This window comes from Manis pentadactyla, chromosome 1 (assembly GCF_030020395.1).
Source record: "Manis pentadactyla isolate mManPen7 chromosome 1, mManPen7.hap1, whole genome shotgun sequence".
NCBI classification, from domain to species: Eukaryota; Metazoa; Chordata; class Mammalia; order Pholidota; family Manidae; genus Manis; species Manis pentadactyla.
The window spans coordinates 222,026,513-222,052,764 of record NC_080019.1 but is presented as its reverse complement, the minus strand read 5'-3'; the positions used below and the strand labels follow the sequence as shown (position 1 = coordinate 222,052,764).

The window sequence follows — 26,252 nt, the reverse complement described above, 5'->3', positions numbered from 1 at the left end:
GATAAAAATTTACCAAGATTTAAAAAACCTAATTCAAATTCTTTCCGACCACAAAAATGGACATTATGAGAAAAAGCCACATCCTCTCAATTACATTTTCCCAGCTGGCAGATTCTGAGGTGATGGGTGGGGTGGGGGAAAGACTTACACTCACAACATAATTTGATCTTTAGTGTTCCTCACCTCAAAATGACTTAATCACAGAGATTTCTCTAAGAATCAGCATTATTCAGTTTCGACATTAAAAGAGAACACCTTTGACTCCAACATTACAAGATTTCTGACTTTATTTTTAGTGTGAGGTAAACAGTATATTCAATATTAAGGCATCTTTCATTGTAAAATACATTTCAGAACATTCACAGATTTCCAAACAAATGTTGGAATTAGAAGCTCATTAAGACTGTTACAGTGTGTGACACCTATTTTCTTGAATGACTGAGAGGCACCTTTTTGATAGTTAATCTGTTAAATGAATTTACACAGCCTGTGGATTTAAAAAAATTTTTAGACAGGGCTAAATGTCTACCAAAACTGCTGTAATGAACCATGGCCTGATCTCAAATTCTATATATATGCACACTCTTTGGCCACACAGACTGCTCTGCAAAGTCAGCAAAACAAAGCCTACTGAGCAGGATTATCATGAGAAAAAAGTATGAGAACATACAACATTAATATAGTGAAGACAGTAAGTGAAATCAGATTATTTGGCTACCTAGATATCTTATTCAAGAAAATACAGATTCAAGATTCTTCATTGGGATTCCTGCTCATCCCCTCTCCCTGTTTCTTCCCAATGGGATAACCATTTCCTTCACAGTGATGAGAGAACCATTCTTTTTTTATGGGAAAATGGACTTCTTCCTCCGAGGGGTCAAGGCAAAGCCATCACTTCTTAGCCACGCTGGCCACAGCCTTCTTGGCCGCATCTTCCAGGTCAACCGCTGAAGTAATAGGGAGTCCGCTGTTACTGAGAATGTTCTGGGCCTCGTGGACATTGGTTCCTAGAAGGGGGGGATGACGGACAGTCACTGAAATGAAACTGGAGGTGATGCCCTGGGAAGTTTCGGACAACCTGAAATCACAGGATGCCCATGTCTTGAGAACGTAATTTAATTACAACTCAGTTGCAGCTTTTCATGATCCAGATCTGGCTATTTAAATATATCCAGATGACAAATTGTTTTTTTCCTGTTTTCACCTCAACTGTCTGGTGTTATAAAGATGCTGCCTTTATATTCTCCAGCACACATATACAAAAATGAAAATGAGCCTCTTCCAAGACTTTGAACAACGTATTCAGATAGTTTGAAAGAAGAAAATCTCAAGTGGACTTTATTCCTTGATTGAATAGTCTGAATATGGAATCTAAAGAAAAAGCTTTCTGTAAAAAATGAGCAAGAAAATGGTAATCCAGGGGGTTAGGATGGTATGGAATACTGGAAGCAACATATGAGGATGCATGGTTTCATTAGGAAATGAATCAAATATAGGTTTTAATCAACTTTGTTAATGGGAAAGATTATATGACAAGTTCTATGTCAGGTGGTGGTCAAGCTAGAAAAGAGAATGAGAGGTAAGACTTGCAGGAAACTAATGGGCCTTTTTTTACTAAAAAAGGTGAAACTTCTGCTGCTAATGCATAGATTGAATGTGGTTTTGGCCATTACCAGAAGTCATTTGTCTTAAAGACCTCTTGAAACCTAATCTGAGATCTGAAGCTCAGAGCACCTGCCTGCCTGTGGCCAGGAATCCCCTGCTTTGAAGATGATGACAGTATTCAGCCTGTCCATTCCTGCTTCCTCCTCACTCCAGATAACAAGGGGGGCAGAAATGAAAATGAGTTTGCAGCCTCTGATGACGTCTCTTGGTCATTCTGGTGGAGCTGCAGCATTTATTGGCCAGGCCACCCAACCCAAAGATATACAAGCTACTTTTCTGTTATTTCAGAATGAACAAGCTTTTAGAGAAATGTGGTACATTTAGGAGTCTAATGAAATAGCTGATCTTACATCATTTCCTGTGCTTTTACCTAGTTGGCAAGACAGAGCCTATTTATAAACACAGACTTTGAAATATAGGCCTGGTAGGACCTAACAGTGCAAGTAAAAGGGAGACATACTGTCAGCATGTTTTGTACAAAAAGGCAAAGGCCGAGAGGAAAAGGATCAGCTGTACTGAAAAGGTGATGGAGCGTTGATTTCCTGGGACCCTGGGTCCACCAAAGCAGTGTTGAAGGGGACACTTGGCACTGTGTCTTGGGCTCAAGGCTGGCTTACTGCTGATTTACACAGTGATCTGATGAATGGCCTCTTTGGAAAGCAACTGACTCAAAAAGTAGCAAAGTTGTTACCTAAAATCCCCAGCCTCCCATTCTGGCTCTGCCCTGTATTAGATGTGTAAATTTGTGTAAATCATTTAACTCCTTTGAGCTTCATCTTCTTTATCTCCAGACATAATATTATGATCATCTTCTTCGTAACTAATATTCATTAAGCAATTATATTTGCCAGACATAATGTTCAGTGATTTATATGCAGCATACGACATCTTTATAATGACTATGCCTAGGGCTTACTGTCCCATTTCACAGATGAGATAACTAAGGTCCAGAGAAGTCAAATCACCTTTCCATAGTCATACAGCTTGTAAGTGGAAGAAATGGGACACGAACTCTGTTCTTATTAAACAACCGTATGTCCTCAAGATATGCTGCTCTGTTTCTCTGTCTAAAATTAGGGTAATAATGCTGACAGCATTGCTTGTGGTAAGAAGCAAATGAACTAATCCATGTGAGAGTATTTTGTAGATGTCAAAGTATCCATGGCAGACCTGGCTGGCTCTCCACCAAACACCCGTGCTCCTCTTCCACAGCACAGTGCAGGGAGGTAGCTGCCCAACCAGGAACCGCATTTCCTAGGCCCGGTAGAGTCATGTGGCTGAGTTCTGGCCAAAGAAGATTGAGCTGATGCAAAACACATGCCCATAAAAATCTCCAGTGTGACCCTCCGTAGTCACTGTTTTTCCTGTCTGCTTCTGGAATGCTGCCAACTCTGGTAAGCCCCTTTTTGAAGCTGACGATGTCTCCTTCAGCATGGATACTCGAATAACTCTGTAGAGCACACCACTCTCCTCACTCACCCTCTCAGACTTTATATGAGTGAAAAAGAACCTTCTGTTATGTTAAGTCTTTGACATTTCAGCATTTATCTGTTGTTATAGGAGATACCTTTACTTAACTGATGTATTACCTTCTGAGTGGGGTAGGCAGCTTCTAAAATGTTTCTCAAATGATTGATCCCCACTTCCTGGTGGTCACGCCCTTGTGTAATCCCCTTAAGTGTGGGCTGGAGCCAGCGACTTGCCTCTGGTGAGTAGGAATATAGCAAAAGTGAAGGAATGTCACTTCTGAGACTAAGTTACAAAAGCCCATGACTTCTGTCTTGCTCCTTCTGACTCATTTGTTCAGTCTGATAAAGCAACCACCATACTGTGGGCTGCTCTGGGGAGAAGACCATGAGGCAAAGGAACTCAGGGCAGCCACCAGCCAGAGGCCAATGAGGAAATGAGGCCTTCAGTCCAACAACCCAGGAGGAATTGCATCCTGCCAACAACCATGTGTGCGTGCTTCGAAACCACCCTTCCTTAGATAAGTCTTGTCATGACCCTACCACCCCCGGCCAACACTTTGCAGCCTTGTGAGAGACCTTGAGCCAGAGGATCCGGCTCAGTCACACCTCAGACACTGTGACATCATCAATGTTCCTTGTGCTAAGCTGCTAAATATGGGGGCAGTGTGTTATATATTGATACTTAACTAATGAAAATGAAAAAATTTGTTTGTTTCATTAATACAATTATCAGTGTGCATTCTGATTCATTTGGTAAATTTCCAGCCAAGGTCTCAGAGGTTGAAAAGTAGGACAGTGGATCAGACTGTGGAAAATGTTAAATACCAGGCTAAGGAATTCCAACATTAATCTTCCTTGGAATAAGGGCACAGTGTGAAGGAGAAGTCCTGACTGACACAGAATCAAGTTGTCTTTGAACCAGAGGGTCAATACAAGTTAAATATGTACATTTCTCTCTCCTTCAACAGAGACACGGACTGGAATTCTCTCCCTACCTGCCCTTGAATCTGCCAGAAGAGAAATCTAAGTGAAGATATAAAAGACATGCTCTGTTCCTTCTTTCCTTTCTTTTCAGGGCACCTTTCAGTGTCCACACCCAGCTTTAGGACCCCCATGCATCACCCAAAAAGGCAGACTCATCCACCTGAATGTTCCTCACCTTCTGATTCTACCTGTCCTCAGTGTGAGTCCTCCTGTGAGCCAGTTGTTCCCCAGGCCTGTCAAGCTCATTCTGCCTGACTGGACTGCTATAGGAATCTGCCTTGTTAGTAGCAGTGATAATAAAAATAACAGCAATAACAGCAGCGAGCTGTAAACGCATGTCACACATTGTTCCTGGGTCCTCAGTATGCTGGTTTGTTTGTTCCTTGATAGCAACCAGGGATAGCTACTATTAGTAATTTTTCCTTTTATAGAAAAAGAGGACGAAGGCACAAATAAGTTAAAGGTTAAAGTCTCACTAGTATGGCTACCAAGAGCTAGGAAGTAACAGACATTCAACGTGATCTCTCATTGGTTTGAATGCTTCCTGGAACTAATTTTTGAAATACCCATTCTGAACCCTGAATAACTCTGTCCTATGGTTTTGCCAATATATGTAATAATGATAAAATAATAATAATAATAATAATAATAATACATCTCTGGTTTACAAAATCCTCCCATATTACTTTATTTGACCCTTACAATGACTTGTAAGTTTGGTGTTTCTAAATGGCCTTGTGAGCTTGGCATTTATAAATTTTTCTTTATCTTTTTTTTTTTGGCCAAAAGCACCGAGTCTTAGTAACTGGCAGAATTCAGTCTCAAAACCCCTTATTCTTCTCACTCTGTATTTTGATTTCCTGGTGATTCCTACTTGACATTAAAAATTTGCAGGACTTTCCCATGAACAAGATCTGAATGGGTAGGGGACACAAAATAGAAAGCAGCAGCATGGAGAAGACTTGACCAGCCATCAGTAAGCAGGTAAGAGAAAGGCAGTGCAGATATGCAGAGGAGAGGAGTCCAGCCGACAGCCATGTGCTGGAGTGATGCCCCCAAGCTGCCTCTTCCTGGGGGCCAGCTTGAGCTCCCAGCCATTCTGAGAATGGTTCATTCACTTTACCCGAGTTCACTTCCCATGTGTACAGATGAAATAAGCTCTTGACATTTAATGTTTTTGAGATAATTTAAGTGGGCTGCTTTCCCTTGTAACCAAGTAGCCTAACTAAATCAGTTCCTTAATTAACACCCTTTTCAGCATTCAACTTTGCACCAGCTATTCCCCAAGGGGGAAAATTGACTGATTTAGAAATCCATGGCCTGCAGACAAGCTGGGCCTTTGAACTTGCTGTGCCCTCCCAGAACTCTGTTGCCTTCTCTCTGCCTGGCTGACACCCACACATTCATGAGGTTATCTGTTTGAGAAGCACTTCTTTGGAGATGCCTTCCTTGTCACGACCCAATCCCTAAACTAGAGCAGGGACACGCAAATGAGCTTGGCCTTCCAGAATCATAGTACTATTGGGATTGATTGCTTCCTGATGCTTCTCTCACACCCACAAAACTTGATGACGGCTGACATTTTGTCAGGCTTGCACACCAGGGTATCTCTGGGCTTGGCATAGCATCCTCACATGGTAAGTACCTGCCGGTGGACCAAACACCTGGTGGAGGGACTCACGCAGACAAGTGTGCGTGAGGAGGTGAGGTGTGGGAGGGAACCTTGCCAATCATTTTGCTGCCCAAACACCTGCAAATAACCACTTTGCACAGAGTTGAAACAGAAACCCCCAAAGACCTGAGGGAAAATAGTGACTATTCCTGAGCTTCCTCAAGGTCATCTAGGGGTTTCTGTAGCCTCTTTCTCTAAGAAAGGCCAGGCAGCAGATGGCTGAGTTCAGGGCCTTGATGAGGACACCAATCTGCTGCCACTCCTCTCCCCAGGTATCTCCATGCAAGTGAGGCCTTGCTCAAGGTTAACAGCCAGTGAGCAGGACCAGGATAAGAGGGAAACAGCTCCCCAGAAAAACTTGGCCCTTCTCTCCTTTCAGCTGTTCCTGCAGGGCCACATCAACATTCCTAATTGCTTCACAATACCAGGATCTACTAAAGTGAGTTTTAATTATGCTTGCAGTTGCACTGTAATTACAGCCTTAATTAGTAAGCACCGACTAGGCATGCTCAGAATCCAGCAGTTTTGGAAGAGATCCTTGTGTTGAAATATAAAGCTCAGGCACATGAGTGTAAGGAGAAATGAGGCACATACAGAGGGCCTTGTGCAGATGTTACAGGAGTGGGTGGGGATGTTCAGGAACAGAGGCAGGACACAGAGAAGGAGCACAGAGTGGGAGCGACAGAGATGGCGACACAGGGCAAGACAGGGAGGCGGGCAGGAGAGTCAAGCAGAAGAGACAGACAGTAAGACACAGAGGGAGACAGACACACACAGAGGGAGACAGTCACACACAGAGGGAGAGAGAGAGAGAGACAGAGGGAGAGACACAGACACACACAGAGGGAGAGAGACAGGGAGAATGGGAAAGATATAGAAAAAAGAGACAAGTGGGAGAGATGAAAGAGGGAAAGGTAGGAGAAGAAGGAAGGAGGAAGAGAGCGAGCACGAGAGAGGGAGGAGGAGGAGGAGGAGAAGCAGAGAGGCGAGGGGAGGGGATGGTGGGTGGCAGCACAGATTCAGAGACAGAGACGGACAGAGGGAGGGGAAGAGGGGCCAGGGACACACACAAAGAGGGTCGTGAGGAATAACACAGAGAGGGACAGATACGTGGGAATAAGAGACAGAAGAGCCGGAGGGAGGGAGGAGTGTGAGTGGCCAAGTCCCTCTGCAGCAGCCCCGACCCTGGCCTGGTCCGCAGCGCCCGCCCGGCACCTGCTGTCGCTCCCTGGCCCGTCAGAGTGGACAGGCCAGGGGGACGCGAAGCCAGGGCCAGCCCTGCTGCCCACCGCCCTGCCTCCTCACTGCCGCAGGGAAAGCAGCTGGAAGGGGAAGTGGGAACACACAGAGAAGAGAGTTAAAAAGAAAACCATGTAAAGGAGGTTGTTGGGAAAGGAAAGGTGGGCAGAGCAAGCCTTGGACAAATGAGTGTGGGTTTCTTGGACTATCTGAGTTTAGTTTCTGCTTGACTCACCAAGTGCCTGACATCCGCTCTGTACCCCCTTCCTGCCTTTATTTCTAAATAGAAACTATCACAGCTGCTTTTAAACAGTGAGAGGGAATTAACAGTTCCAAAGAAAGTGTCTGGGCCTGTGTACCCAATTACAAGGGACATTGGTTTCCTCCCTACATTCAAACAGTGCTGCTGAACATGTTCTAATATTAATTTGATGCTGCACTGCTTTTTAATGGAGCTGAGAGACAACAGTTTTAATAACCACCTGTACAAATAACTGATCAACTCACCTGGGTCAAATTTCAGGCGCTTCTTAATCTCTGCTTGTTGGAAGCCACTCAGCTAAACGGTTATCTACCCAGTGCACGCCTTAAATATGAAAATCTACACAGAATTGAAGGGGACTGATCTGAAAATGAAATCTTGCTCTACTGGTAGAGGATATTATAAAAAGAGTAATAATTATTATTAAAATCTTAAAAATGGTCCATCTCTTCTGCATGTTTTTACCACTGACTTCTGCCACTGGGTGGAGTGAAAGAGCTATACAGAGAGACACAAGGTTAAGTCATCAAAATTTGTATTTTGCTTTCATTACAGGGGAGAGAAGAAAATGGTAGTGGTTTTGTTTAAAGGTGCAGCTCCTCCCAACCCATGAAGGGGAGCCCCTCAGGCCAGCCTTGCAGCACTGGTATGTGAAGAAAACCACTCTCAGCCTGGAAGTGTATAGAAGCTGTCTTTCTATAAATTATTATTTTAATAGGAATTCAGTTGTGTGTGTGTGTGTGTTTTTCTTAAAGAATACAGTGGTTAGCAGTCATGAGTAACTAGGTAACATACGCGTTTGTTTGATTTATGAGTTAAGGGGTTCACAAGTTTACATTACTTTCAAATAAACCCTGTATCAACATCATTTTATCGCTATTACAGAGATGAGGCAACTGAGGCACGGGAAGCTTAAGACTTTGCCCGTTATCCTCCAGAAGCCACGGGTTGAGCCAGGACTAGCACCCAGGTTTGTCTGACTGTACAGCACATGACAGCCACGCAGCCTGACCTTCTGGTGCAGAAGGAATCCCAGGTGTCCTTTGGATACATCCCTTGTTTACTAGAGGAAACTGAGGGCCAGAGAGACTACAGGATTGCTCTGGTCTAAGCACCAGTGAGCTGACTCTCAGTCTGCTGTTCTACTTCAGGGCCGGAAACTGGCCCACTGCCTTTTTTGTACCACTTTCGAGCCCAGAATAGTTTTCACATTTTTAAACATGTGGGGTTGGGGGGGAGAATCAGAAGAATAATATTTTGTGAGACATGAAAATTACATGAAATTCAAATTTCAGTGCCCATAAATAAAATTTAGTGGAACACTGCCAAAGTGATTCATTTATAGATCGTCAATGGCTGCTTTTGCGCTACAGACGCAAGGCTCAATAGTTGTGACAGAGGAGGTATGGCCCATAAATCCTAAAATATTTTGATCCCTTCCTGAGTTATCGAATCTTTTTATTACCACCTGGGAAAGGAGAGGTCAGTGATTCCTTTAAAAATGTCCAATGTCCTCATGTCCTTGGTCCTTCTCCATCATTCTCCTTTCAAGTGACAATCTGATGGAGGAGGCCCATTTTCTTGGTGACATGCAAAATTTAGATAACTTATCACACTTCTTTTGTCTGTTACTATATTGTTAGAAATTGAATAATTTATTGAGAATCAGAGGTACAACTCCTGCATCAGCAGGCTTCGCTTGTTTGAGACAACGGGCATCCAACATCCAGCAGGCACACTGCAGGCAGCCCAGGTCACCCATAGGGTCTCAGGTGAGTTACAGATGGGTGCAGATAAAAACTAACATTTATTGAGCAGGGGCTGTTCTAGGGCATTTCAAAACTCATCTCTTCTTTACAACATGAGACTGCCATATTTTTATACCCATCTTATAGATAAGGAAACTGAAATTTTAAACCTGGGTCTGTTACTGACTAGCTGAGTGACCTGGGAAAGTCACTGTAGTTGGATGAGCACCTTATCAAAATGTCTCCTGTCCTTCACACACTTTATGAAAACTAAACATGATAGAAGATATCCTGTGCACAACTATTTTTCTCAATGATTTCTCCTCCCATAATAAGAAGAAGGGTGTGAGTGTGACAGTTACTCCTACGATGAAAAGTAAGAGTGAGTGACATTGGTGACAGGGACCAGTGGCCAAGCCACTCTACAACATTCCAAAGAATGGTGAGCGTGAGCTGATGATCATGCAAGCAAGGTGTATCATCAAGCCTGAAACATGCTCATTTAGGGCTCGTGCTAGGTGATCACTTTTGTTTTCATGTTAACCCTCAAAAAAGCAATGTATATTATAATATATGTATAATAAAATATATAAACACTCACAAACATACATATGTAAACCAAAGGTGTGGGAGTCTTAATATTAAACTAGAACGGAATGAACCCCCTGGCAAGCAAGAACACTCCACAATTCTGTCCCTGCTAGGTCCCTATGCAAATGTTCTATATGCCTAAACATCTGCATGTGGACTTCCTTTTCCTGCTTTCCTTGAGTCGACCTCAAGACTTTCAATTCACAAGTATTTATTCACTAATTAATGGGTGATTTGGGGGATTTCCAAAGGTAATTTTGGTGGTGTGAGACTTCCACTTGGAAGGCTGACTTTGGAATTTCACAAAAGAAGTAACATTACTGTGTCATTGTGCCTGATTCTGTGTTCACATGGGGGAATGACTGAGTGGACCTCACTGCTTATCTTTTCCTTGAGAAGAAGTTAGATTCTGAGAGCTTACTGTTGTTTGCTAATTTCTTTCTTGACTTTTAGACAACATTTCGCAGCAGCACAGCAGAGGATGGAGGGAGATTTAGACACAAATTCAGTGGGGAGTTCCCAGAATTTTAGGTCTTGCTGCTGGCCTCTTCTTTATATCAGGCTGCAAACTATGTCCCACTTTGGAAAAGTCTTTGGAAAAAAGATTTATTGTGGCACAGCCATGCCCACTCTTCCCCATTGTCTATGTTCCTTCTGCACGACCAGGGCAGAGGTGAGTTATTGTGACAGGGAACAACTTGCCCACAAAGCCTGAAATCTGGCCCTTTACAGAAAATGTCTTTAGAACCTTTGCCCTATATAAGCCAAACTTTTGCCTCTGTGGCTGCCAAAGATAAGAACCCAGCTTTGTTTGGAGCTTCCCCAGCTTGCTGCTCCCACTTCCTACTTGTGATGTGGCAGGCAATTGTACTTCTAGGGGAGAGAATTCCACCTATTCTTGCATTCTTTGAATCAACAATGGCCAATACTTAGTTCAAGCAGCCCACTCTACTTTCTCACAACTGTGATGGACAATAATGATCACAGAACTCTTTTCCACTGAGCTGGAAAACCATACTCTTCAAAACCTTTCTTGGCACAGCCCTGCAGGCAGCGCTGACAATAAAAAGGTGGCATGAGATGAAATCTATTTGTCCTCCCTCTTCTAAAACATTCCTGCACTGCCTCTGTACCGCCTCAAGGTGGCGCTCTAAGGAGAGGCTCATTAATAAGGCACACCTGTCACCTATAAAATAACACTAACCAAATCTACCTGCATCTCTCTTTCCTAATAGCAACGTGCCCTCTCGCTCTTTGGTGGCTGATCAGATATAACTTTCAAGTGCTACATAAGGAGACTGAAGCAAAATGTACTCACTAGTCACTCAGAAAATCTGTAAGGAGTAGCTTCAAGTGCTGTGATGTTCTAAGCAGGGCTCAAAATATGCCAGTCCCTGGATATGAATATGCCAAATCCCTTCTTATTAAAGGTGCCCCACCCCAGCTTCTGCTCAGGGAAACACCTTTAGGCTATTGTTTTTGAAGGGATGTCCACTGCCTAGAAAGGGGTGGGCACCCGACCTAATGAGAGCCCACACCTAGGGCATACTGATAACCTGAGACGTGCGTGAGACAGGCGGTTGTTAGCATGACCCTCCTGCTCTCTTCTCTGAGCATCACTGGCTCTGCACTGGCAGAGGAGAGAGTTCTCTGACTGGCATGTCTGAAAGGAGAAAGTTGGCTGTGTGCCCCAGCCCCTTCCCTCTGCTCACCAGGAGCCCATACTGCCCCTCAGGGCTCTGCCCCAGGGTTCGAGGCCTCCCCGGTCCAGCAGTGCCCATGACTGGGTGTACAGCTACCTAATTCTGGAGGAATTAGGAAGGAAGCCCAGTGTCAGTACACAATAAGGTTCATCCTTCACCTTCTTCTTTTTTTTTAAAATTAAGATATCATTGATATACACTCTTATGAAGGTTTCACATGAAAAACAATCCTTCACTTTCCTTTTTATCAGCAATGAAGGTGTTATTTTAGGCTCCTTAGTACTTTACCTTATTTCTCACCAGGATCAGAAACTAGATTGGGAAGAAGAACCTGTTGAGTCCCTTCAAAGACCCCAACTACATGGCCTGGTTGGATGGGCTGCAGACAGCAGGAGTCAGGGTTCTCAGGTCAGCTTGACAGACTGACACAGAGGGACCAGGCTGGCCTTAGCAACAGGCCAAGGTATAGAGGCACAAAGGAAGAGTGAGAGGGCATTAAGAGTCAAACTAGGGGGCTTTTAAGATGCCAATTCCATTAAAACCTTACAACAGACCTCCTTTTTATTAAGATGACTTGAGTCTCAAGTCATTACATCCAAAACAAAAAAAGAATGCTGCATAATGCTGAGGCCATCTGCCTAGAGGAGCCCTAGGCCCGTAACTACAGCTCCTACTTTCCTAAGGCGCATTAGGCGGCTCCTTTATGTGTAAGGCAGTGGACATCAAGCACAGTATAAATTTCAGTTACTCACATGTACTATCTAGGAGTAAAGTGAAAATGCAAAGTGCTAAATAGATAATTTGTCTGGACACTTAAATATTACATCTAAAAGAGCTTTAACTAGCCCACCTAATACTTTAGGTCAAGCCCTGTGAGACTTGGTCTGATGTTTAAGGGTGGCAAAGTTTAAGCATTCATAAGAGTTCATAGATTTAGACAATAAGAGGATTTAAAGCTTAATGACAGAACAGGATTGTCTCCAATGTCACATCTGGTTTAACCTGGTGATGACAAATTAAACACTAGGGAGGAAATCCAGAGAGAATATGCTAGTGGTGAAATGGCAGAGCAACAGACGTCAACGTGGCATGAAAACGGGTCCCAGTCAGGAGAGAACTCAGAGTACACAGAAGGAGGGTGGGGATGAGGAGCGGTGAGAAGGCACTGGTGAGGCAGAAAGCAAGACAAGGAGCAGGATGCGCAGAGAATGGGGACCCAGAAGACGGGGACAGAAACAATAGTGAGAATCAAACACAGAAAAGGAAAGAAAGGAGCCCCTCACGGAGGACCTGAAGCCTGCCCCAGGAGCCACATTATTCATGACATCATCAATTGAACAGAAAAGTGGAGAGAAGGAAAAGATGTCCTTGGAGAGGCTGGGGGTGGGGGAGTTGGATGGGGGGCGGTGGGAATGGGGCCATCTGGCCTGACAAGAGAACAGGGATTGAGAAAGGTAGAGACGATGGAAAAAACTTGGCACAGGGCACAATCATAAATGTGTGAAGTGGCTGGCAGATGTTAACAGGCACAGAGCCTGGCCCCTGGCCCTGCTGGATATCTGCACTCATGCCAGGACCTCTCCTGAGGGCCCCTCGTCTCCGTTGACTCTGAGTGTGAGCAACAAACACAGGCTCATACATTCTGAAAGAAAACTCTGTCAAGCTGGTCAGCCATAGTCAATCTGTCAAGACTGCCTTTATGATGGGAGTGGAAGGAATAGCGACTGCTCTCCTGTCTTGGTCTCACGCCCAAGCACAACTGAAGATCTGCAGAATGGATAGCTGCCAAGGGCACGACACAGCCAGAAGCCCTATGGCTGTCTTTCAGTGCTTTAATGCTGGAGTTTTCTTACCCCGTTTAGGGGACCTGAGCATCACGAGGCACTATTACTGTGTCCCTGCTGAGAAGGACACTTGATTTGCATTCCTCTGATTGTGACTGCAAGTTGTCAGTATTTCAGGGAGCAAGGAGAAGGAAGAGGTGCTGGTGCTTCAGTTAAGGAAATCAAAGGACCATAATACAGATTCTGGCTTATAGACATTATGTTGTCAACAACTTTACAGAGACTTTAGGGAACATCAGAGAGACTGATAAAGATAAGGAGGAGGACCTGAGGGTATTTGGCAAAAGAGAAGCAAAACGTTTATGTTGCTAAAACGAATTTTTTGTTACTGGGTGGAAAAATCAAATTGAGAAGATTTGGCTAAGAGAAATGGGATCCAATCTACAAATTATCTAGGCTCATTATTATTTCTTTATGAGCTTAACTTGGAATCATGATGAGCACATGAGAGAAAAACCAACTCCTCTTCAGGAATACTTGAGACACAGAAGTTTGCTGAAGATTTAAATGGGACAATAACAAAGAGAAATCAGTTCTAAAAAGAGAAAGTTCCCTGAAGATATTGGCAGATCTGATCCAGAACTGTAGAGCCACCCATACGAAATCCAAAGCTTTGGCCAAAACACATTTGCACATGGCTTTGTGAATATACAAAACAGTCAGTAAATGTCTGTACATTTCTCAACAATATCATGGGTTGGGCTGAATTAAACATCAAGGTAATTTTTGTGTCAAGTATGTATACATTTCAAAACGAAAAAAACTCAATTCAGATTATTTGCTCTTTATTTCATGCCAGAAATAACTGTCTACAAAAGCTGAACTCCCTAAAAAATGTGCTTGTTCGATTTACCCAGGAGTCTTTGAAATAAAAATAATCCCATGTCTCAGCTGGTGAGTTCTATTCTGATAAGACAAGTAAATACATGTAATTATAAAGTTACTATTTTCAAAGAGAAGAGTAATCCTTTCCTCATACACTGGTAAAACAGCTTGTACTTATTATACAGCTGAGAATGAAGATTTGTCTACAAAATCCTACTAAATCAAGCCTGATTTGACTGATTAAACTTTCCTCATCAGGACAATTATAATACACTGTGTGTGGCAACAGTTTAAAATGTAGGCCACAAATAGAGAAGACTTACAGCAAGGGTCTTAGATCTTCCAAATGGCCACATACCAAGAGAGGCTACCTTCTTTATAGAAAACATATTACCAAGCTTTTGAAATGGCTGTTATCTCAGTCATTAAAAATCTCACATTTCTTTAGACTTATATAGCCATATGTCAAAGTATTTGAAATATAGCAGTTAATAATAGCAATGTTAGTTCTTATACTTATTATACATGTAATATGCTTATGCATAAATATTATTATTTTAATAATAATTTTTATTACTGTACCTCATACTCATAACATTTTTCTACCACACTTAGTTTGCATGTGTCACTTGGCTTTACCATAGATTCTGGGATCATGGATAGCACTTTCCCATCTCACTTTTACTAGCTAGACAACGGTGTGCATTCTGAAAATGTGAGCCAGTTTTAATGTTAATATGAATAAACATAACTGAGCAACTCATCAAAGAAAACAAAGTACAGTGTTACATCAAGTTAAATGGAAACTACCAAGACAAATGTCTAAGATGCCCCTGCCTCTTTGTACCACTTTGTCTTTCTCTATTACTACAAACAATGAAGAGCTGCTCTGTTGAGAAAAACAGAAGGAGCCAAATCATGCTTAAAGATTGAGTAAAACATAACTGAATACAGAGAAATTTATGGGAAGAGCAGAATTTATGTTCCAACCCAGGGGAAAGCAAATGAAAACTTTAGATTGAATATAAGAGAAATTCCTCAAGTTCCCACAGTTAGCAACTTTTTCCCATTGGAAGTGCTGAGAACCAGACTTTTGTGAAAAGAGACTTTTGGTTTCAGTTGGTTTCTTATTTAAGTTGTGCAGGACAACTGTCGTCCTGCAGGAGAACAATTTCTAATGTAAGTACTGAGTGTGCTTTGCTTGAGGCCTTCAAATCAGGGTGACATCCATTTATCTATCACACACATCCCGTGTTCTCACATCTCTACCACCACACAGATTCCATCTGATATCACAGCTTCATCTCAAGTGAGGAGAACTACACCCTAACGTAGTCTGCCCCTCATTCTCTCTAACTAGTTCTCACTGCTGACTTTCCCAACCCTGTCAACTATGTATCATTCATTCTCCTTAAAACATGAAGTCCCCTTTTTTTCTCTCATCTCTGTTTCTATCTCTGCACTTGTCTCTACTCCACTTTTATCTCTATGTGGCAAGCCTGGGTTTTAGATTCTGCCTCATATTGTAGACTCTTGATTTTCCCACTCAGTTTTTGGCTGTAACATGTTGTTGCAGAGCCATTACTTTCTCCAGGACAGCCTTCTGATCTACCCAAGCCCTGGGCTTCAGTCTTTAACACCGTTAAGATCCCATGTGTGGAACAGATCTGATGTCTGGCTTCTGACCCTTCCCTCCTCCTTCCTTTCCAATGATTCAAATCCTACTAAGTTCCATGCTCAGCTTGAAACTTCTCCTTTTATGACATTTCTTTGCTAACTTGTATCTCAGAAATGTACTACAATTACCATGGTCACTACTGAGTAAATTTAAGAAAGAGAGCAGAGCTACAAGTGCTCAGCTAAAGGGATGCATACTTTATAAAAGGCTGCATTCCCTTAGTACAGAGAGTACTGGCTTGGTTTCTATTTAGTTCCTTCTATAGAGCCTTTATGGTAATAGCACCTCCAGTTTTGTTTGCATTTGGCTGTCAACGGTTAGTGCCAAGAATAGAGTTAGAGGAGAATTCTTCATCTTGCCCTTGCTTACTATGCAGGAGCAATACAATTTGGGGATAGGTCTTACCTTGGTGTGAGGGTAGTGGTTTCCCAGAAATCAGATATGAATGCTAGGGAGGGTCTTTGATGTCACACAAGAGGAAGAAAATAACACCAGCAAGGACTCCAGTGATGTCAAAAGCTCTCCTGCTTTTTCTCTCTTAATAAAGGTCCTAGGTACTTATTATAGGGACCATTATGGTAAAAGGAGAGTAGATGTAAAAACCATCACCATGGACATTTTTAGCTTACATAACTTTAGGGGACGGTATCTTCTCTGAGTTTATCTTGAATCTTCACCCTCAACTCCCCATGATACAGTGGTCACTGTGAGGTGGCAGTATTTCCAAAGATTCCACATGCCATTACGGTGGCTCTGTGGGATACCCTGATGGCTGTTACTACTAAGACAGGAGCAGATCCTATTTGGGACAAGTCCTTGTTAACATTTGGTATATCTTATCTTGTATTGCTAACTTGCCTTCTTTTTTCTTTGTTTTATTTCACCAGTTAACTAGTAACTGATATTGTTTCTTATTTTTCTATATATCCTTCTTAATTCATAAAGCTGTAAGTGTGATATTTTGCATAGTTCAGCATGCATATTATCCACACACTATACAACTTTGTTAAAATGAGAGTAATCATTTAAATCTTATTTAGTACTAAGCAAAGAGTGAAAATAAGATAAGTTACTTTTAATCTTTTTTTATTAAGGTATTATTGATATACACTCTTATGAATGTTTCACATGAAAAACAATGTGGTTACTACATTCACACATATTATCAAGTCCCCACCCATACCTCACTGCAGTCACTGCCCATCAGTGTAGTAAGATGCCATAGATCCACTATTTGCATTGTCTGTGATACACTGTCTTCCCTGTGAACTCCCACACCATGTGTACTAAACATAATACCCCTCAATCCCCTGCTCCCTCCCTCTCCAACCACCCTCCCACACCCTTCCCCTTTGGTAACTGCTAGTCTCTTCTTGGATTCTGTGAGTCTGCTGCTGTTTTGTTCCTTCAGTTTTGCTTCATTGTTAATACTCCACAAATGAGGGAAATCATTTGGCACTTGTCTTTCTCCACCTGGCTTATTTCACTAAGCATAATATTCTCCAGTTCCATCCATGTTGTTGCAAATGGTAGAATTTCTTTCTTTCTTATGGCTGAATAGTATTCCATTGTGCATATGTACCACATCTTTATCCACTCATCTACTGATGGACTCTTAGGTTGCTTCCATATCTTGGCTATTATAAAAAGTGCTGCAAAAAACATAGGGGTGCATATGTCTTTTTGAATCTGAGAAGTTGTATTCTTTGGGTAAATTCCCAGGAGTGGGATTCCGGGATCAAATGGTATTTCTATTTTTAGTTTTTGAGGAACCCCCATACTGCTTTCCACAATGGTTGAACTAGCTTACATTCCCACCAGCAGTATAGAAGGGTTCCCCTTTCTCCGCATGCTCACCAGCATTTGTTGTTCTTAGTCTTTTCTATGCTGGCCATCTAACTGGTATGAGGTGATATGTCACTGCAGTTTTAATTCGCATTTCCTTGATGATTAGTGATGTGGAGCATCTTTTTATGTGTCTGTTGGCCTTCTGAATTTCTTCTTTGGAGAACTGTCTCTTCATATCCTCTGCCCAATTTTTAATCAGGTTATTTGCTTTTTGGGGGTTGAGGCATGTGAGTTCTTTATATATTTTGGATGTTAACCCCTTGTCGGATATGTCATTTACAAATATAATCTCCCATACAGAAGGATGCCTTTTTGTTTGTTTGATGAAGTCCTTTGCCATACAGAAGCTTTTTAGTTTGATGTAGTCCCATGTGTTCATTTTTGCTTGTTTCCCTTGCTCGAGGAGATGTGTTCAGGAAGAAGTTTCTCATGGTTATATTCAGGAGATTTTTGCCTATGTTGTCTTCTAAGAATTTTATGGTTTCATGACTTACATTGAAGTCTTTCATTCATTTCGAGTTTACTTTTGTGTATGGGGTTAAACAATAATCCAGTTTCATTCTCTTGCATGTAGTTGTCCAGTTTTGCCAACACCAGCTGTTGAAGAGGCTGTCATTTCCTCACTGTATATCCACAGCTCCTTTATTGCATATTAATTGACCATATATGGTTGGGTTTATATCAGGGCTCTCTAGTCTGTTCCATTGGTCTATGGGTCTGTTCTTGTGCCAGTACAAAATTGTCTTGATTACTGTGGCTTTGTAGTAGTGCTTGAAGTTGGAGAGGGTAATGTCCCCAGCTTTATTCTTCCTTCTCAGAATTGCTTTGGCTATTCGAGGTCTTTTGTGGTGCCTTATGGATTTTAAAATGATTTTCTCTAGTTCATTGAAGAATGCTGTTGGTATTTTGATAGGAATTGCATTGAATCTAAAGATTGCTTTAGGCAGAATGGCCATGTTGACAATATTAATTCTTCTTATCCATAAGCATGGGATAAGTTTCCATTTATTGTTATCTTCTTTAATTTCTCTTAAGAGTGTCTTGTAGTTTTCAGGGTATAGGTCTTTCACGTGGTTTATTCCTAGGTATTTTATTCTTTTTGATGCAACTGTGAATGGAATTGTTATCCTGATTTCTCTCTCTGCTAGTTCATTGTTAGTGTATAGGAATGTCACAGATTTCTATGTATTAATTTTGTATCCTGCAATGTTGCTGAATTCAGATACTAGATCTATCAGTTTTTGAGTGGATTCTTTAGGGTTTTTTATGTACAATATCATGTCATCTGCAAACAGGGACAGTTTAACTTCTTCCTTGCCAATCTGGATGCGTTTTATTTCTTTGTGCTGTCTGATTGCCGTGGCTAGGACCTCCAGTACTACGTTGAAAAGAAGTAGGGAAAGTGGGCATCCTTGTCTTGTTCCTGATCTTAAAGGAAAAGCTTTCAGCTTCTTGCTGTTAAGTATGATGTTGGTTGTGGGTTTGTCATATATGGCCTTTATTATGTGGAGGTCCTTGCCCTCTATAACCATTTTGTTGAGAGTTTTTATCATCAATGGATGTTGAATTTGTCAAATGCTTTTTGGCATCTATGGAGATGATCATGTGGTTTTTGTCCTTGTTTTTGTTGATGTGGTGGATTATGTTGATGGATTTTCTAATATTGTATCATCCTTGCATCCCTGGATTAAATCCTACTTGATCATGGTGGATGGTTTTTTTATATATTTCTGAATTCGGTTTGCTAATATTTTGTTGGGTATTTTTGCATCTATGTTCATCAGGGATATTGGTCTGTAATTTTCTTTTTTTGTGGTGTCTTTGCCTGGTTTTGGTAATAGAGTGATGCTGGCCTCATAGAATGAGTTTGGAAGTATCCCTCTTCTTTGGAAAACTTTAAGGAGGATGGGTATTAAGTCTTCACTAAATGTTTGATAAAATTCAGCAGTGAAGCCATCTGATCCAGGAGTTTTGTCCTTAGGTAGTTTTTTGATTACCAATTTAATTCTGTTGCTGGTAATTGGTCTGTTCAGATTTTCTGTTTCTCTCTGGGTCAGCCTTGGAAGGTTGTACTTTTGTAGAAAATTGTCCATTTCTTCTAGGTTATCCAGTTTTTTACCATATAATTTTTCATAGTATTCTCTCATAATTCTTTGTATTTCTGTGGTGTCCATCATAATTTTTCCTTTCTCACTTCTGATTCTGCTTATGTGTGTAGACTCTCTTTTTTTCTTGATAAGTCTGGCTAGGGGTTTATCTATGTTGTTTATTTTCTCGAACAACCAGCTCTTTCTTTCTTTGATTCTTTCTATTGTTTTATTCTTCTCGATTTTATTTATTTCTGCTGTAATCTTTATTATGTCACTCCTTCTACTGACTTTGGGCCTCATTTGTTCGTCTTTTTCTAGTTTCCTTAATTGTGAGTTTAAACTCTTCATATGGGATTGTTCTTTTTCCTGACGTAGGCCTGTATTGCATGCAATATACTTCCCTCTTAGCATGGCCTTTGTTGCAACCCACACATTTTTGCAGTGTTGAAATACTGTTGTCATTTGTCTCCATATATTGCTTGAACTCTGTTTTTATTTGGTCATTGATCCATTGGTTATTTAGCAGTATGTTGTTAAGCCTCCATGTGTTTATGGGATTTCTCATTTTCTTTGCGTAATTTATTTCTGGTTTCATACCTTTGTGGTCTGAGAAGCTGGTTGGTACGATTTCAATGTTTTTAAATTTACCAAGGCTCTTTTTGTGGCCTTGTATAGGATCTATTCTTGAAAATGCTCTGTGTGCACTTGAGAAGAATGTGTATTCTGCTGCTTTTGGGTGCAGAGTTCTGTAGATGTCTGTTAAGTCCATCTGTTCTAATGTGTTGTTCAGTGCCTCTGTCTCCTTATTTCTGTCTGGTTGATTTGTCCTTCAGAGTGAGTGGAGTATTGAAGTCTCCTAGAATAAATACATTGCATTCTATTTCCCTTTTAATTCTTTAGTATTTGTTTCACATATGTAAGTGATCCTGTGTTGGGTGAATAGATATTTATAATGGTTATATCTTCTTGTTGGATTGACCCCTTTATCATAACGTAATGTCCTTCTTTGTCTCTTGTGACTTTCTTTGTTTTGAAGTCTATTTTGTCTGATACAAGTACTGCAACTCCTGCTTTTTTCTCCCTATTGTTTGCATGAAATATCTTTTTCCATCCCTTCACTTTTAGTCTGTGTATGTCTCTGGGTTTAAGGTGAGTCCCTTGTAGGCAGCATATAGACAGGTCTTGTTTTTTTATCCATTCAGTGACTCTATGTCTTTTGATTGGTACATTCAGACCATTTACATTTAGGGTGATTATTGAAAGGTATGTACTTACTGCCATTGAAGACTTAAGATTCATGGTTACCAAAGGTTCAAGGGTAACTTCCTTACTATCTAAGGGTCTAACTTAACTCACTTAGTATGCTATTACAAACACAATCGAAAGGTTCTTTTTTTCTCTCCTTTTTCTTCCTCCTCCATTCTTTATATTTTAGGAATCATATTCTGTATTCTTTGTCTATCCCTTGACTGACTTTGCAGGTAGTTGATTTAATTTTGCATTTGCTTAGTATTTAACTGTTGTGCTTTCTTTACTGTAGTTTTATTACCTCTGGTAACAGCTATTAAACCTTAGGAACACTTCCATTTATAGCAGTCCCTCTGATACACACTGTAGAGACGGTTTGTGGGAGGTAAATTTTCTCAGCTTTTGCTTATCTGGAAATTGTTTAATCCCTCCTTCAAATGTAAATGATAATCTTGCTGGATAAAGTATTCTTGGTTCCAGGCCCTTCTGCTTCATTGCATTAAATATACCATGCCACTCCCTTCTGGCCTGTAAGGTTTCTGTTTAGAAGTCTGATGATAGCCTGATGTGCTTTCCTATGTATGTGATCGTATTTCTCTCTCTGGCTGCTTTTAACAGTCTGTCCTTATCCTTGATCTTTGCCATTTTAATTAGTATATGTCTTGGTGTTGTCTTCCTTGGGTCCCTTGTGTTGGGAGATCTGTGCACCTCCAGGGGCTGAGAGACTATCTCTTTCTCCTGATTGGGGAAGTTTTTAGCAATTACCTCCTCAAAGACACTTTCTATCCCTTTGTCTCTCTCTTCTTCTTCTGGTACCCCTATAATACAAATATTGTTCCATTTGGATTAGTCATACAGTTCACTCAATATTATTTCATTCTTAGAGATCCTCTTTTTTCTCTGTGCCTCAGATTCTTTGAATTCCTCTTCTCTAATTTCTATTTCATTTATCATCTCCTCCACCATATCTAATCTTTTAAAACCTTCCACAGTATGTTTCATTTCTGATACTGTATTCCGTAATGATTGGATCTCCTACTGGAATCATTTCTGAGTTCTTGATTACTTTTCTGTACCTCCATGAGCATGTTTATGATTTTTATTTTGAAATCTCTTTCAGGAAGATTCATGAGATTGGTTTCATTTGACTCTTTTTCTGATGTCTGTAGGATTTTGCTTTGAACCAGGTTCCTTTGTCATTTCATATTTGTATGTGGCGCCCTCTAGTGCCCAGAGGCTCTACTTTCTGGAGCTGCTCAGCCACTGGAGCAATGTCGGGGATCACAGGGGAATGGTGTTGGTGCCTGGGTGGAAGAAAGAGCTGTTTCCTGCTTCCCGGCTGCTATGCCTGTCTCCACTCTCAGAACCAGTGGGCTGGGCACACAGGTATAAGCCTCTATGCTTTGCATTTGTAGCTGCTGTAGGGGGGGCTTCCCTCTGGTTGGCCTGATGCCATGGCAGGGTTTGTTAGTTTTCCAGCCAGTTGCAGGCTGGCCAGGAGGAAGGCACAGCAGGCTGCATATCATGGTGGGGGGCCTTGGAGCTGCATTGCCAGCCAGGGGGCTGGAGCACCTGAAGGTCATGAAAGTTTCCAACCCTGTTCTGTGAGGTCTGCTCTTTTCTCCAGGTGTATGCAGTCTAGTGCAGCCTTCTTTCCTGTTGCTCTTTCAAGATTAGTTGTATTAATTATGTTTTCATATTATATGCAGTTTTAGGAGGAGGCCTCTGTCTCACCTCTCACACCACCATCTTTCGTGTTACTTTTAATATTTGGGGGGCAAAAAGTGGGATAACTTTCATTTCTAGGAACCTACTAATAACTAATAATTATGGGCCTCTGTTGAGAGTACAGGAAGAGCAAAATCACTAGAAAGAATAAGTCTGCATGTATACACTCATTTTCTAGTCATTTCCAAGGGATATGCTTACAGAGATCTGCTCCCCTTTAATATAACAAGAAAAGCTGACTTTTTTCAAATCTGAGGGTTACTGGGTCACTTTGACCCTGGAAACAGTCAGATATCAACATTTTAATTAAAATTATACTTACACTGATGAATCCATTAATTTCTTCAACAGTTTTCATTGCAGCCTTTCCAATAATGTTCCTTTTATTAAAATTATGTTTATTGAGATCAATTATGTTGTATTGACACTGTTAAGGTTTAATTCATTCATATGTTTTAATGTTCAAATGAAACTTCGTCACCTGGAACTCCTGCTATTTACATTTTTTTGTGGTCACTATTTCTTTCTAATCCATATAATGCAGGTCTAAGCTTGTGAGACAGAGTCTTGGGGAGAAAAAGAGGAGAATAGCAGAGAGTGAGAGAAGGAAACACAAAGAAAGAAGCAAACAGAGAAAAAGAGGCTGCAGTTGTTCTTGAGTCCTGATGTCAAAGGATGGGGAGACATGGCAGGGTCAAACTATCCCTGCACCTTATCTTGAAGAGCAGAAAGTCTCTAAGGAATTATGGCACCCACACAGAATTTGGGGAGACTGAGCTGTCCCAAGAATGATGTTGTAGAAATCTAATCAAGGGGACAACATGATCATCATAATCTAGATTTCACAACTGTGCAGAAGCCTGCTGCACAGTTCTCATGTGAAGTGTCTGTTTTTGCTTATCTACTCCACTGGTCTTCAAAGTGGGGCCTGCAGAACCCTGGGGGAGGTCTTTGACATAAATACTGCTTTTATAGTAATAATAATAAAATAAACAAATAAAAATAATAGTAATACTTTGTTAACATTTGCACTGATGAACATAAGTAATGGTGGGTATAAAACTGCTGGCATGTTACAATGGAGTCAAAGCAGGGACACCAAACTGCACCGGTAGTTACTGTAACTGTCACCAACACACACTTGCAGAAAGTTGCCACTTCAACTAAGAATGTTTTTGAATGAACAGAAAAAAACCTAATTTCATTAAATCTTTACCTTTGAGTATGGGACTTTTTAATACTCTGACCAAATGCAAAGTATACAGAGAGTACTTTTGCTCTATATTGAACTATGAGGGCTGTTCTAGGCAAACACATTTGTGGAATAGTATGAGTAGCAAGCTGATGCACCCACCTTCCCATGGAACACAATTTTTTCTTGGAAGAATGACAGACACACCATGATTATTCAGACTTAGTTATGTGGAAGACATTTTCTCAAAGGTTAGTAAGGTGAGTCTATCATTTTGAGGAAAACAATGGACCCTTTTGTGGCTGATTTTACTTTAAAATGAAAATCAGAATTCTGGAAAAGTTGCATCTACCACCTTGACAACTCCTAATACTTCCATATTTTGCCAGTGAGAATGGTGCGGTATTAACAAATGTGAATTTTTTGATACTACATGCTGAAATGTGTCAACCTTTGGAAGATCTGCATAACCCCAAATTTTCCATACTATCAATTATGAACATATTATGAATCATAATGTGTAAAAACCATTTAATGTGTAAGATCAATGGATTTTAACATAACAGAGTATGAAAAGTTCACGGAATAGTTTCAGATTTCACATAAAATTAATTTTAATAAAGAAACTATAACTTTATACTTTAACACAGTTCTAAAGAATATTCAAAGTTATATGAAATGATTATTAAAAAATCCTCCCTTTTCCAAACACAAAGCTCTATGAGGCCAGATTTTCTTCATATACTTAAACCAAAACAACATATTGCAGCAGATATAATGCCAAAGAACATTTTAAGCTAGTTTAAAAGGACTTGCAAAAATGTAAAAGAATGCTGCTATTCTTACTATAGCACGTGTTTATACATAAAATATATAATATAAAAAATAAAAAATAAAATATAAAATAATTTTATTCTTAAAAAAAGACTATTTGAGAAGTTCCAAGTAGTTACACCTCTTAGCAAATCATTATCAATTTAGTAATTTAATAATTAAATTAATTAACACATATCCACAGATAGAGCCCCAAATAAATCTTTGTCCTTTGGGGTCTTCAATTTTAACAAGTAAATGAGTCCTGAGACCAAAAAGTTTGAGAACCATTGCTCTCTTATGGTGAATAGTAATTCTTGGAGCTGTATTTCTCAATGTTTCTCCCAAAATACTAATCTCAGAACATGACTTCATAATAAAAAGGCTCCACTCTGGAATAAGTTTGGAAAATTTGGAGAGTCATAACACATGCCATTCTTGGAGAGCTAAAACCCATCATTAGCCTGAGAGAGGCTCAGAGAAGTACGGCTGTGCTGTTTCATCTTATTTAAATCTGGTGTTTCCTCATGCCACCTGAGGCAGTTTGTGACTGCAGAGCACGAAGGTCCCCTGATCTTGGAGAAAGGATATACTGGCATTGTGGGAATCTACCATAACTCACCTTCCAGGCGGACCACCAGCGGTACCTTGAGTTCCAGCTCCTTGCAGGCTTTGGTGATCCCATTGGCAATGATGGCACAGTTGACGATTCCACCAAAAATATTGACGAGGATGGCTTCAACCTGTAATCAAAAGTAGGAAGGTGCCCATCAACACGCTGATTTCCAACACTTTCAAAAATAACTGGCTAAACAATAAATATGATTGAAATAAGAATCCTTATTTTTTGGTTTTAACACAGAACATAAAATATAAAACAAAAGGACCAGTTGATGTTAAGAAAGTTCTAACTTAGTAATGAATTAACAAATATCAATACATAACATTACCATATTAACTCATATTATCCCATCAAATTCTTCTCTCAAAATGAATTCAATCACCACTCATTCATTACATTCTGTCTTCTGGTTTTTCTTATATTATTATCTGGAACTGTCCTTTTATGAGTAGTGTCATTTAAAATTTCATGCACGTATGTCTTCTCTCCCCAGGGTTTATACTTAAATTTTTTTCTCTGTCATGGTGCCTCATGGAGTATTTCAAAACTAGGAACTTATCAACTATTTTTTTTGTCAAACATTTCCATGCTTCCTTAACACCTCTTTGATTGCTAAAGGCATAGTCTCAAAAGCCAGGGATAATTTAATTATCTCAGATAAGAACCTTTTTGAGTGATTGCAATGTGGGGGGGACTTGATAATATGGGTGAATGTTGAAACCACAAGGTTGCTCATGTGAAACCTTCATAAGATTGTATACCAATGATTTAAAAAAAGTAAAGATCCCCAAAAGAATGAATACAAGCTCATACCACAAGTAAGAATGTAAGGAGTTATGCCATCGACTGGAATTTTTCACGAATGAAAATTTAAACCTTTCATGTTAACCTGTTTGTACATCTTCTATATTCAAAGACATGTTGGCCAAAAAAACACTGTGCTTGTCCTGACTTGATAAATAAGTATAAGAAAATCCTGTATAATTCACATGAAGAATGAGATAATGAAGAGAATTCATTATCTAGATTAA

The 26,252-nt window shown here is 40.5% G+C and overlaps 1 protein-coding gene across 1 annotated transcript in view; it reads right to left on the bottom strand.

Annotated features, from left to right (window-relative positions):
• Positions 1-269: 269 nt before the first annotated feature.
• Positions 270-26,252, bottom strand: part of SUCLG2 (succinate-CoA ligase GDP-forming subunit beta) — a 288,180-nt gene continuing 262,197 nt past the window's right edge. The window contains exons 10-11 of the mRNA XM_036878019.2: positions 25,222-25,342; positions 270-1,007 (exon numbers count right to left, since the gene is read on the bottom strand). Of these exons, the coding sequence (XP_036733914.1) occupies positions 892-1,007; positions 25,222-25,342 (237 nt within the window). The 3' untranslated portion in view covers positions 270-891. The remainder of the gene's footprint in view (positions 1,008-25,221; positions 25,343-26,252) is intronic.